General features: G+C 33.2%; 1 protein-coding gene across 7 annotated transcripts in view; it reads right to left on the reverse strand.

The window, feature by feature from the left end:
- The window catches only part of PCDH7 (protocadherin 7), a 423965-nt gene that overhangs the window by 138349 nt on the left and 271142 nt on the right, over positions 1 to 14474 (reverse strand). The window contains exon 3 of one of the 7 annotated variants that reach the window (XM_081246611.1): positions 13384 to 13410. The exons of the other annotated variants lie outside the window; for them this stretch is intronic. Within the exon in view, the coding sequence (XP_081102737.1) occupies positions 13384 to 13410 (27 nt within the window). The remainder of the gene's footprint in view (positions 1 to 13383; positions 13411 to 14474) is intronic. 7 annotated transcript variants of the gene reach the window in all.

Here is a 14474-nt window from a genome sequence, read left to right on the forward strand (position 1 = left end):
ATGTGGTCCTAATAGCTGTGAAGTAAATCTCTAAGGCCAAAAAAGAAGCTCATCTCCTTCAAAACCTTTAGCAGGATTTGTATTCACCCTTCTGGGATTCAGACGAGTTTGAGGAAAATGGCTTTATTTTGCCTATACAACCCAATAGGCTGGTGCTAGATCTGTGCAAAAGGAAAGAAAACCTATTTCATTTAATGTTACTTAACATGAAGAACATGTTTAATACAGTTCATGAGCAAGGAGAAAAGGAAGGTTAGAACCAAAAGCAGACAGTTGCAATTTCTAAAGAAAAAAAATTTTAGCGTATTTTTTGTGGTGAAATGTTTACAGTGTAGAAGCTCTGACAGAAAAAAATTCTTGGTGGGTAAGACACTACTACTACTTAAGATTCACTTGTACATATTCATTGTCCTTTATGTAAAATCTTTCAGCTGGAAAGTCTACAAAAAAGAAAGAAACTAAAATAAACACGTTTAAATGAAAGTGTTCTTCTGGCAGGGAGCTTAGGAGGTGATCAAGAGGCTTAAAGTACGTAAACACTTGGTAACTATTTTAAAAGAAATTTTAAACAAGCATGATTTATTTTTTTCCAAACCAACTGTGCCTTTTTAAAAAGCTGCATGTGAATGGATAACGTGAAAACAGCAATTTTTCTTAAAGGGATGCATTTATCTACAGAAGTGTTATGATTTAAGATAAAGTCATCGACTCAGAGCTAAAGTTTAGACTAATTAAAATATATAAATTACCTTTCTTCTGACCTCAAGGAGAGAGGCACAGGCTGGCAATAGCACAAGCCATGCTCTCAGCAGGAGAATTATGATTATAAATGGAACAGAGCTTCAGATATTACAAATATCTGGGGCTATAACTATAGATAGAATCAATATAACAGACACAAGCAGCATTCTCCCCCTTGATTTTGCTATTAAGTTGAGCTGAAAATACCTCAAAGAATAATTATTTCATGCCAAAATTGCAGGAAAGTCTGCATTAATCAGTAAAGCAGTTTTATTTAAAGAAACATTCTACTTTAGTGACATATGTTATTGGCTTCTAGTGTATTTTTTAGTTTTCTTGGATTATATCTGTATTCCTGTTCAAATCATGGATCAGAAACTAATTTTATTAGCATCACTGCAAAGATCCTGGCTTCTATTCTCAAGACCCATCTAAGTAGAGCCTAAAACTCCAGCAAGTTTATTTATGTCAATTTACTTTAAACAAAACAGTCTACATTAAATATCGGTCCACTTTCAATGGTGCAGTGAAACTGTTGGGCTACTAACAGTATGAAACAGTGCATGTTGCTTCAAAGAGCAATAGTCTGATTTGGAACTGTGTGAACATGTACTGGGGTAAAATGCACATGGTGCCTGAATGCTTATCATTTTATTCCCTTGAGAGACTAATATGCCCCTAGAGTTAAATCTTGACTCAAATCATGCCTGTTCATTTGCCCCTATAGGTTAAATAAAGATTCTCTATTGTTCAGTTAATATTTTTCAAGTACATGCTTTTATAAGCATGCTGGTGATTCTCTGTTAGGTGAAAATAGCTAGATGAACAGAATTTGTAGGGGTGGAGGAGAGATTGTTTGCTGTGATTGTTTATAAAAGGAAAGCAGCTTGCTCAACATATTAGAAGAAGCTATGTTGTATCATATTGGCTCAGCATCCTTAATATATATATATTATGATCATATATATGATGATCATCAAACACATCATGTATGTAACTATATACATAAATACAATCACATTATTAACAAAATTTGAGGTTTGATTCAGTGAAAGCACTCCTCATATGAGTGTATTTGTACATTGATTAAAAATAATATATGTACACACATATAAAAATATGGTCTGTTAATCTTATTCATTATTTATGTATAAGCATATATTTAATGTATTATGAAACAAACTAATATTTACACTAATTCAAAAGTATATTCTAAAGAAAATTTCAAACTCACACATAGAAATATGCAATATTTGTTTATTATTTTTGTTTTTAGAAACAAAATATATCACCTGGTTTTGACTAGTTTAATATTTTTTTTTTAAAAGATGTTGGGGGTAGGAGTTTATTAATTAATTAATTAATTTTTTTTGCTGTGTTGGGCTTCTCCTAGTTGTGGCAAGCGGGGACCACTCTTCATCGCGGTGCACGGACCTCTCACTATCGCGGCCTCTCTTGCTGCAGAGCACAAGCTCCAGACGCGCAGGCTCAGTTGTGGCTCACGGGCCTAGTTGCTCTGCGGCACGTGGGATCTTCCCAGACCAGGGCTCGAACCCGTGTCCCCTGCATTGGCAGGCAGATTCTCAACCACTGCACCACCAGGGAAGCCCTAGTTTAATATTTTTAAATGAGGACGTAGGAGTCAGGCTGTGTAACATTTCATGGACTTTTGTTTTTACCCGCAGGCTTTTGTTACAGGTGATTTAATAACCAGCCTACTGTGCTCGCTTCGGCAGCACATATACTAAAATAACCAGCCTACTTATTTCTATAATCTTTGAAAATAATAACTTGTGTTGGGTTTAAGTAATTATTAGACACACATTTTTATCATCAACATACTTTTTGTCCATACTACTACCACTCACAGTTCTAGTTTCACCATCTAGTTAATGTATTTCCTGAAGTTGCCCCATCTTTATAAAAGTGGTGCATACATAGGTCCCAAAATACATAAAATATACCATCATAGTGTAAAGATTAGTTAGCAGTGAAGACAATGATAATAGCACCTCCATTTTGTTACCATTTTACTAGATATAAGAAGAACTACCTTTTTGGACTATACTATTTTCTTGTTCTAAACTCAGTTTTACTAGATTTTATATAGATGGGCCTTGCACTGTTTCTTTTTCTTTTCTTTTCTTTTTCTCTTTTCTTTTTATTTTTTATTTTTGTCTCAAGTTTTGTTTGGGAGGAAGGAAGGAAGAGAGGCAAGGAGAAGGGGAGGCAAAGAAAGATGGAAGCTATTAGTAAAAGCAACGAATGCTGTGTCCTGCCATTTAATCTACCTCATACTTATTTTAACCTTTTCCTCTTTTCCCCATAGAAAACACATAGCATAACTAAGTTTTATGTAATGTTAGCCAAGTTTAATCTCTCAGAAAATAATTTTCTAGGATCATAGCTATTTTAACTGCCTATGTTAGCGAAATATAATAATCAACTGGTTTGTTGTGTTTAAGACATAAGATTTTAGGAACATAGTAAATGAAGGCCAATACATTCAGATATGAACCAGATGTCTATCTTTATATAAGGGCCTTCAGTGAGAGTGCCTTTGTTCCAAATTGAAAACCCCTTTGAGTCTGAAAAAGACACCCTTCTAGCTTGAACACCTACTGACATTATTTTCTAAATGCTAAAATTGACAGCAGAAAGCTACTGCTGTTTTCTGTAATTCTGTAAAAATCTTTGCCCACTTCAGCCTTCTCAATTGCAAAGCTAGTCCAGATGGGACCATGAAATTTTTGCAGCAAGTTCTACAGCACATAATTTTGTTCAATAAAGTTATTATGCCACACACAGCTGTATACTGCCATATAAATGAGCACATGTGCAATAGAATTCTTGTATTATAAGTTTTATAAGACTAAAATTGAGATTATACAGCCATACACAATAATTTATTTGAAACATCAACATGTGCCTTGCTCTAGGGTTACACAAATGGTGCCATTTCTCTTCCAAGAGAAAACGTTTGTCATTTAATATTCAGTATTAACACAAATGTTTTCCTCAGAATTATAACCTAAATTAGGCTCTTTAAAATACATCAATATATCATTAACTTCTTACTTTAGCATATTAGATCTATAGAAGAATCAATTCTCCCTAACAATGGTGAAAGAACATAATCACTCTCTAAATTTGCTTTTAATTAGCATCATCTGCATTAATTTGTGTAGCTGATAGCAAAACATTACAATACGTTGCTATTTTATATTTAAAATGTAATATATCTTTTGGTCCCATGTCTCTCTGAAGGAAACTTAGCCCTTTTTTCTGCAATGCCTTAGAAAGTATTTTCAGATGTATTGCTCAAGAATTTTCTCTAGGAAACTATGTGAGGCTATATTAGGGATGTACTATTCAAATAAATTTCCAGATAACTATTTGGTCTTCTGCAAGTTAAAGAATATCCTGAGAAGTATTTTTTTCTCTCTTCCATCTTCATCCTCCCAATTCACTAATTCTCAGTCAGATTTTTGCGTATTGCAAAGGAAATGGTATGTAATCAACAAGCAGCTGAGAAGGAAGAAAGGAATCTATCATTTATGCTGTTATGTTTTTCACACATTATTTTTTCACAGTGATTATGAAATATAGGTAATATTTCCTGGTGGGAAAAATACAAACAAACAAACAAAAGCCTAGAGTTCTGAGAAGTTAAGTGAATTTCCATAGGTAACAGAACTAGTGTTCAAAGCCAGGTAGTGTTATAGATGTTCTAGGTCATAGCCATAGTTCAGGCTCTCTAACCCCCAAGTCCAAAGCGTTTTCCTCTATACCACACATTCTAATGGTGTTTCAGCCTCTATCCAGACTTCCCCTCCATAAAGAAAACTACAGACAAATTAATAACAGATTCTCTGGTTCAGTGAAGACCAAAGATTGGTCTAATCAAAACCAATTCCTGACATTTGAACAGAGACCTGTACTTTTTTTGTAATGACAGCTTCCTTGACAAATATTTTCAAAAGTACCTTGTTGGACTAGCCTAACTCTCCTCTCACTTATCCTATCTCATTTAATGATATCACTCTCTACTTAGTTGCCTACATTATAAATTTTACCTGTTCCTGATTTCTCCATCTTCCTTATCTCCAAGTCTAATTCTATTTCACTCTAGAAATATATCTTTAGGGCAGTTGTCTTCAACTATTAGTGTGCTTCAGATTCTCTGGAGAACTTGTTAAAACACAGGTAGCTGGAGGTAATAAATATGTTTACTGCCTTGGTAGTGGTGATGATATATGTGTCCAAATTTAACAAGATGTATACATTAAACATGTGCAATTTTTGGTATATTGATTATACCTCCATTAAACTAAAAAAAAGGTTGCTGGACCCCGGATCAGAGGTTTTGATTCAATAGGTGTTGGATGGAGTCCCAGACAATTGGCATTTTTGGCAAGTTGCCAGGTGATGTCAATGCATCTGATCTGAGGACCACATTTTGAGAGCACTAATCTAGTGCATCCTTTCACTCCTTATCCACAGCTATTGCAGCATGCTCTCCTCATATCTTGGCCAGACAACCACAAAAAACAACAACAACATCAACCATCACCTTTCTCATCCCCAATCCTGTCTATCCTGGACAATTTTAACAAGTAAAAACACAAACCTAATAAAATTATCCAACAAATTAATGTTTCTTGAATCTCTCCAATGGTATGCCACTGACCAGAAAGCAAGATAAACACCTTCACCTTACAGTTTACCATGCTCTCCGTTTGTACAGGATGTTTCCCTTGCATAAAGTGCTCACCTTAATCTCAATCTAACTCCTATTTAACTTTCAAAGTCTATTTCAAAGGTCATATTTCTTGTGTATGAAATATGTACCTGCTCCCCCTGGCAAAGTTCATAATTCCCTATGGTGCTTTCCTATTGTGCTTAGTACTAGCTCAGTTGAATTGTTCATTATATCATATTTAATTATCACTTTTGGACACTTTGGAGTTTCTTTCTGTGTGCCTAACTCTATCTGCAGGTATTTTATTATGATTTTTTTGTCTCCCATCTCCCAGTAAAAATTAGGGGAGGAAACAGAAAACTTGTTTGGCCTGCTGACTTTCTTTTATTAAGTATTCTTTAAAAATGTCTTGATTACAAATATATCACTCAGCATATATTATCATCTCCAACATGTATGTTAATGCAGAGCTGTACTGAGGAAAGAGGTCAACATTATCTTCATGATTTTAGAAAAACAACTTGTGTAGGCACGTGTCTTTGAGATACAAATGTCTAAATCAATAGTCAGTTATTTTTGTGTAATTTAAGTCACTGTCTTTAAATATACACAGACTTTATCTTAATAAATGCCTCAGGATTTGTCCTGTCTTCACCCTCATTTTTAAAGATTTTACCTGATCATGAATATTTGATATTTACTAACCTACACAATTATATTTTCTAAATATAGACACAGTCCAAACTCTAAATCAATTAAAATATACCTCCTATACTAAATGCATTTTAAAATCTAGCAAAAGTTTCATCCAAACCAAGACTGAAGTTATTATGGACTAAATGTACAGCAAAAATCCTTTCTTTCCATATCACAACTTATTACTAATATTACTTATATAATTAAAAAATAACTAGTTATAAAATAAAAAGACAATGTTATAAATTACAGAATTATTATAAAATAAATTTACTTTGTCTTCCTCAAGCACTTAATTTTATTATATTTATCTTTAGCTGGTACATTTTCCCATAAAAATTACCTAAATGGAAATAATGTAAAGCTTTCAGAAGTAAAGTTGAATTTAATTGCTCTGGTATGAATAAAAAAGAAAAAAAAAAAGAAAGAAAAGTAAAAAGAAGAAAGAAAATACCCAGTATGTGTTTAAATCACCATGTTTAGAGTTCACTGATTTTATTGTTATACCTCTGTGGCATGTGTAGCCAATTTATCTTTGTCAAATTGATAGGGTAAATGAACAGTTTTCTACGTCTAGTTAAATCCTTTTTATTACTGAAAGGAAGAAAGCAATTTAAATATTGCAATAGGGAGTATAATATCTTAAAAAGATGGGTTTCACTTAAAACCATGGATCATTACCTTTGGAAAAGTCTTTGAATCATTTTGTGTAAAAATGGAGCGGCCAAATTCGGACTCCTAAGGACTATTCTTATCAGTTATCTTATAAGTAAGCTTTTTTATCCCTCAATATAATTCAAGCAATGGTGAAACTGTCTCTAATCAACTATACTTTTAAAATAAGATTGAATTTTTCCAGTTATTTGACTAGGTGAAGAGATGTTACCAAGTCGCTGCTGCGTTTGTACAATTTCTTGAGGAACCCACTTTTCAACTCACAGAACCATGTCCCAAGATAATCTCAAAAGGTCTGAGCAGGTGTGCTAAACTAACAAAGCCTCTTAGAGAGGCACAGAAGTTCTTTGCCTCTTTCCTTTATTTGGCTTTGTTTCAAAGTCTTTTCTTTTTCATGAAAGTTCTACACTTTCTATCCATGCTGAAAAATGTGCTCTCCCACTGGAATCCTCATTCCTTTCCTTCTGATATGGCTGCTGTGTCAGTTATTACTCTACCTGAGGAACATAGCAAACAATTCCAAATTCTGAGGTATTTCTCCCTAATTAGAAACACCAAAATGAACAACGTAGCTTTTCTGTGTCATGTCCTGGCCTTTAGCTATGAGTATTCGGGTGAGATGAGACTATCTGAAGCTCTTATGAGACCTAAAATATTAAGAAGTAGTACAAAAGGAAAACAAAGGGAAAAGTCTGAAGAAAAACACTTTTTTGGGGGGTATGAAATGGTGAGGAGAAAGAAAGAAAAAAGAAGGAAGGCAGGAAGGAAGGGAGGGAGAGGGAGGAAAGAAAGAGGAAAGATTTTATATATTTATCTATCAGATTAAATTTAAGTATATGTATACACATTGTTGTAGGCAGAAGAATGGTTGACCAAAGATGTCCACATGCGAATCCCAGGAAACTGATTATTTAGGTTAATGGCAAGGGGAGGTTTAAAGTGGCAGACCACTTGACCTTTAGATGGGGAGATTATCCTGGATTATTCAGATGGACCTAATCATAGGGTCCTTATAAATAAAAGAAGGAGGGGGCAGAGAGGAAACTGGAGGGATGACAGCCTTAGAAATATTTGCCCTGTGTTGCTTTGAGGATGGAAGAACTGGGTCACTAGCAAAAGAATGTGGGATGGTAGCCTCTAGAAGCTAGAAAAGGCAAGAAAAAGGATTCTACCCTACAGCCCCCAAAAAGAATGCGGCCTTCTTGATACTTTGATTTTAGCCCAGTGAGATCCACTTCAGACTTCTGACCTCTAAAACTGTTAAGATAAATTTGTGTTAAGCCACTAAATTTGTGGTAAAATTAAAGAAGCAATAAGAAATAAACAAACACATACATACACTTGCCTCATTGTTTCTCTTTAAATTACAGAACTTCTCTTTTGTGTTTAGAGATAAACACTGTCCACATCAATGCCAATAGAAATATATAATTCAAATCACACATAAGAGCCATGGACATAATTTAAAATATACTTGTAGCTACAGTTAAAAAACAAAAAGAAACAAGTGACATTAAACACATTAATTCTAATAATGTGTTTTATTCAACCCCAAATTTCCAAGATATTATCATATCTATATGTAACCAATATGAAATTATTGAGATATTTTACATTCTTTTTATTATTACTAAGTCTTCTAAATCTGATGGGTATGTTATACTTATAGCACATCTCAATTTGGACTGACCACATAATAATGGCTCAGTTGTCACAACTGGCTAATAGCTGCTGTATTGGGCAATATAAATCTGTATATTAAATCTCTCTATATATAAGTATTCTGAAGTTAATTTTGGTGATGGTTTTGACTATATGATTAAAAAATTATATTAATATGTATCTGTTTTTAATAAAAGAGTGATTTCTTTACATGTTTCAAAGGGTGCATTCTTTGACTTGATCAAGACACTGCACAAAGTGTCCAAACAAACACAAAAACCTAAATGCTAACAGGACCATCTCAACATATGAATTCTTTTCAAATAACTAAGTAGAAATGTATGATATTTACATATCTGTCATGCATTTAGGTTTTTTTTCCAATTTCAATTTCTTTTTACTTAGTTTACTTTTACTCTTAAAAGCGAGGAATCAAATTTTTCTAGTGCAAAAGAAACTACAGTAAAATGAGTTTGCTTCTTTACATCTACTCTGAATAGCTGCTTATTCATATCACAGCACAGCTGCCACAAAGCTGTCATGGGTCATGGTGTCTGCTCAGAGAGAGGAAGCTGAGGTAGCCAGAATATTGCAGGTGAAAGCACAGGTATTTTAGACCTTCTTTTCCCAGGGCCAGTTAAATTCTACAGGTTCTTAATTGCTTATAGTTTGGGATAATCTATATAAACTGCATAGTTTATTCTTAATGAGATTTAAATAGACACTTTAATTAGAAATTTTACAGAAAAATAAGCAATTGTAGATTATGAAAATCAATAATCCTGAGGGTTTTCATTTCAACCTAAGCAGGTAGTAGAGTTTTTCCCCATTATACTTGTTCTTCTAAATAGAGCTAACACTTCTACCAGCATTTTAAATAACTCTATTGATATTTGAAAACCTCAACTGGGCAATACAGTTTTTTTCACTGCGTATGTATGCATTCTAACCAAATAGCTACCAATCTAGCCTTTTTTCTTCCTTTTCTAGTTTCCAGACTTATACATTTAGGGAATGTTATAAACTGTGAACATATACCCATACAGAAGCACCCTCTACTAAATATTTGGTGGGCATTGCAGCTGTTTTTTCCTTTGCTTTAATTTTATCCCAATCTTTTATTTAATTTACAATGAACTAAATCTTCCAACTTTAGGCTTTTTTAAAAAAAGATCATCTCTATTTGGCAAAAACCTTAAACTGATGGTGTTACTCAAAACTCTTAAAATATTTTATTTCCTGTAAAAAATATAAAAATGTTTCCCTTCCTTGCCCTGGCTTTAATTTGCTTTTCTTTTAAGGCTGTAACAAAACTTAACAATGTATAGCTGATGCTCAAATATGGGCATGCTATTTTTTTTTCCAATTGTCTAATATTTATGTTAGGAACAGGCTTTCCCTACAATTAACAAAGTCTTACACTTTATGAATGATGTTATTCATCATCATTATCAGTTTCCATAGTAACTTGCCACTCTGATGGTCCCTTCTCTCTATATTTTAATTCAGTCTAGGTGCATTAGACCCAAGGGCACCATGACTCACTTTGGAAGGGGAAAACACCATAACCCAATTTCAAAGTATATGAACACCCTGCTTCTTTGATTTACTTCAAAAAATTGTCAAGCACAGTATCCATCCATGGAGGATCACCTAATGGAAAATGCAGAAACTAGAGTCAGAAGAAACATAGGCTGGCACACATCTCATCTCCTCCATCTCTACCTGCTGCTGAAGTGAACATCTTAGGAAATGAACATCTTAGGAAGTTCTGAGTGGCAGTTGGATGTCTGGGGATTGTTTGTCAAAAAAGAGTGGGACAAATACCCTCATTGCACATTGATATTAATGATGGTAGTTGAGGGACCAAGAATGAAGAACTTACTTTATGTATTTTACTGTTAGTTATTTTTTTCCATCCCAGTTGGTAATGTCAGCTCCTTTTCTTTCAGCTGATGTCATTTATAAGATCACAGGTTGAAGGTCTCTCAAATGACAAGGACCATTCCCTAAGTTTGGCTGTAATAAAGGAATTGGCCCCTTCTGAAAGCTAATAGGTACATCCCTGCACAGTGTTACTATTAAAAGCAAAAGCTAGAAGCTCAAGAAGAAGCCTCACTGAATTAAATTTATTTCCTCCTTCCTTGGGACAATTTTTTAAATACTTGAAAATTGTATCATTTCTCCAAACTGTATAAGACTGTTGTTATACTGAGGCACTCTGTAAGACTACCCTATACCCTGTGTGGCCAGTGGAGGAGAAAGTACTAAAACTCATTGGCACTGTTTATATTCAGTTGGCTTGGGAATTATCCATTGTTAGCCACATGAAAGAAAAAACATGTTCCTTCTGAGGATATGCTGTACTCATATGACCCCTTACACAGCATTAAGAATGAGACTGTCTGACATGTTGACATTTACTGAACAAACACTATGAGAGACGCACAATGCTTTGTAGTACTAGCTCATTTAATCTTCACCACAATTCTACAATGTATGAAGCATTATTATCTCTTCCCACTGAAGGAAATGAGGACTTAAGAAGCTTAGTTATTTTTCCAAGGTCACTTAGCTTGCCACAGAACTAGAATTTGATCCCTCGTCTATTTGACTCCAAAGCCATGACCTTAACCATCACACCACAGAAGTGTTAAGGCTAGCTCCATGGCTAAGATCCATAAAATTTTTATATGTATTTATTGAATTTCCACTAATAAAATTATATATATAATATACCTGTATACATATATTAATTATATATGCATATATATTAATTATATACACATGCACATGCATATGTATATATGTGTGTAATACTAATTTGCAAGATACATTTTAATTATATTGAATGAAGGAGATTAAAAACACAGAAGCCAAGATTAGTCATCTGAAATTAACAAAAGGAACAATGAATCTTCAAAAGAATGATGACCGTTTTTATTCTTTGGGGTCTATTTCAAAGGCTAAATTGAAAACATTTAATCTTTGTCTTTTAAAATTAAATGAGAATATGAGTATCTAAATCTGCACCATGCAGTATAGTAACCACTAGCCAAATGTGGCTACTGAAATTTAAATTAAGATTGAATAAAATTTTTAAAAATTCCTGTCACATTAGCACTGATCTAAATGGAACTAAGGATTAACTAAGCAATGCTTTTATCAAGGATGTTCTACCCTAATTCTTTCCCCTTGTATAGGCTCTGTCCTCTTTCCCCCTTTCACAACCCTGCACTGTGAATAAGATAAACTTGTGATTTTCACATTATCTTTAACAGGATCCAGTGGACAAGCTGTCTGCTTAAATGAAAGTGAAGACTGGCAAAATAAGAACTGATGTTAAGACTTGAGGGTGAGGAGTAGGGCTCAGTTTTCTTTTAACATGAGCCAATGGTATATTTCAGGAGATATAATTTAAGACACAAGATTTCATTGGTGACTTGAGTTCTACCAGGAAGAGGAAGCATTCTAAAACAGACAGTTTTTTTAAAAGCATGGCATCTGAACTGAAAGAAATAGTGTAAGAGATGAACAAAGCAATGAACGTTTACATCTGTAAAACCTCTTTTTTAAAGTGAGGAAAATAGGATGACTTCCATCTTTACTATAGCCAACGCTGATTTTCTTCATTATTTATGTGAAGAATTTTAGATAGTTGTTTACACTCATCATGAAAACAAGGAGATGGGGCTATTATGCTTAACAATTTCCATAAGTGACATAAAAGAGTTAGCATTTTCAAAATGGGAGGTTGAGCAAGATGGTAATTTAGATTGTGAACCCATTAAGAAGTGGGCTCATGTTATGTTTTGCCCCATTTTTAGCCCTTGAAAATAGTTTCAGTGATAAAACCTAGTATCAGTGGCATCATAATTTTTAATAGCATTAATGATTTTCATAATCACAATAGCATTCGCCACCTTTAATAAGGCTGTTGGATTTTATAAGTGGTTTGCTCAAGTCTATTTAATACCTATTTAATAAGGCTTTACCCATGGTAGATTGACTTAAATTATTTTAAAACTTTGCATCGTATATAAAAGAACACATTTGTAAAATAAATTTCAAAAAAGAAATTTGTGACTAACTTGAAAAACGAAAATTGATTTTTTGGAGGCACTGATTAGAAAGAGTCAGAATCTTTTTCTTTCCCACATAGAGATTAAGAATATCTATGGCAAAGCCATAGCATTCTGGAAGAGAATTCTCTACTATCAAAGTTATTATAATGTTGAAAAAACGTCTATACCATATATATAATATATGTAAACATTGCCCCACTTTTTTGAGGCTATTACTGTATACTTTTCCCCTCCCTAAGTAAATAAATTGTGAACTTCCACAAGTGTGGAATAGGTGAATGCTTGATCTTATTTAAAGACTACATTACATAAAAATTCTATTATAATTTTAAAGAGAATCAACCAACCAGTGTTCAGTATTTAACCTTAATGTAATTAATTTTATGATCCATCAGCCTATTAATCTCTATTCATCAATATCCTAACATAGTTAATCTCTGTATTATATTTTCACATACCACATACACTATTGAGAATCTTTTAAGAAAACCAATAATATGTGCATACGTCCTAAAACATTTTTCTAGACACATCTTGAGGAAAAACTTTTGATAATTTGATAAAGTAATGATTCATCCATCTCACTCAATCTCTCTCCATCTCTTTTTTATACTAAATATTTTATTTTTCTTTAGTCAGATGATGGGTAATATGTGGGAAATATACATGGCCCTCATTCAATCATTAGCTAACTCTCTGTTGTACTTCCTTAGCTTGGTCACAAATATCTAACTCCAAAACATTGCCTGAAGGTAGGCAGGAGGAGAGGGTGAAGCTCAAAGTGTGCTGTGTCTTTATAAGTACTGCCCATTCTTTTAGTACCTGCATTTCCTTGGAATGGCGCGGCACCTGTAAAAGGTTAACGAGCATAGAGACTTTCAGGCATAACGCAAATTACAGACAGACATACACAGACATTTCATTGATTAACAGACAAGCAACATGCACGCTGCAGGCATACTACAGGTGGCAGATATTACTGCAGCCCCACCACTGGAAGATCTTATAGATCATGTATATATATATATATATATTATATATATATATATAATATATATAATATATATATTATATATATATACTATATATATAATATATATATTATATATATATACAATATATATATAATATATATATGTATATATTATATATATATTATATATATATATAATATATTATATATATATATTTCTTTTTCAACGTGGTGAGACACCATTTCAAGTACTATTTAAAAAGAGGGAAAAATCGTTTTTCCACAGTTATATTTTTCAACAGGTATATTTGTCTTAGCTTGGGTTGCAGCAGATATTTATATCATCCTTTTAGTTACAGGTCATTAGAGATCTCCTCAACTTTATCAAATAGATCAATTAAATAGATCTTTTTAAAAGGCTCATTCTTTTTTAAAAAGCCCGATTCACTTACATCCAAAAAGTACTGAATTCACAATTCAGGCACCTTGTCTTCACTATATTTGATAAACAGCTTTATTGCTAAAAATAAATCATGGTCTAAATCATCTCCAATAAATATTTTAAATAGACTCAAACTCTCTGAGTTATTAAAAAGTACAGTGAGGACTTTTTGATGAACTCAAATTTTTAAAAAATCAAGCTGTCAGGTTTTCTAAAAATCCTAAATTATTTGCCTTTAAAATTGCATTCATGGTTCTATGAGAATCATCAAGCATTAATGTACATGCATTAATACTACCATCAATGCAGAGGGCCTGCAGAGAAAGAGTTCTTCCATTCCCAGTTTCATTTTTTAAACAATCTCTTGCTATTTTTGTAGCACTCAACACTAATACAGAAGTAATCAAATTAGCATTAGCGGTTCATGTTGCAATCTTCAATTTGTATTGCTACACATCAAAGTAAAATATTTGCATATCAAAAGTAAAAGAGGTGGGA

Source organism: Mesoplodon bidens (genome assembly GCF_964165515.1).
Source record: "Mesoplodon bidens genome assembly, chromosome: 1".
Taxonomy (NCBI): Eukaryota; Metazoa; Chordata; class Mammalia; order Artiodactyla; family Ziphiidae; genus Mesoplodon; species Mesoplodon bidens.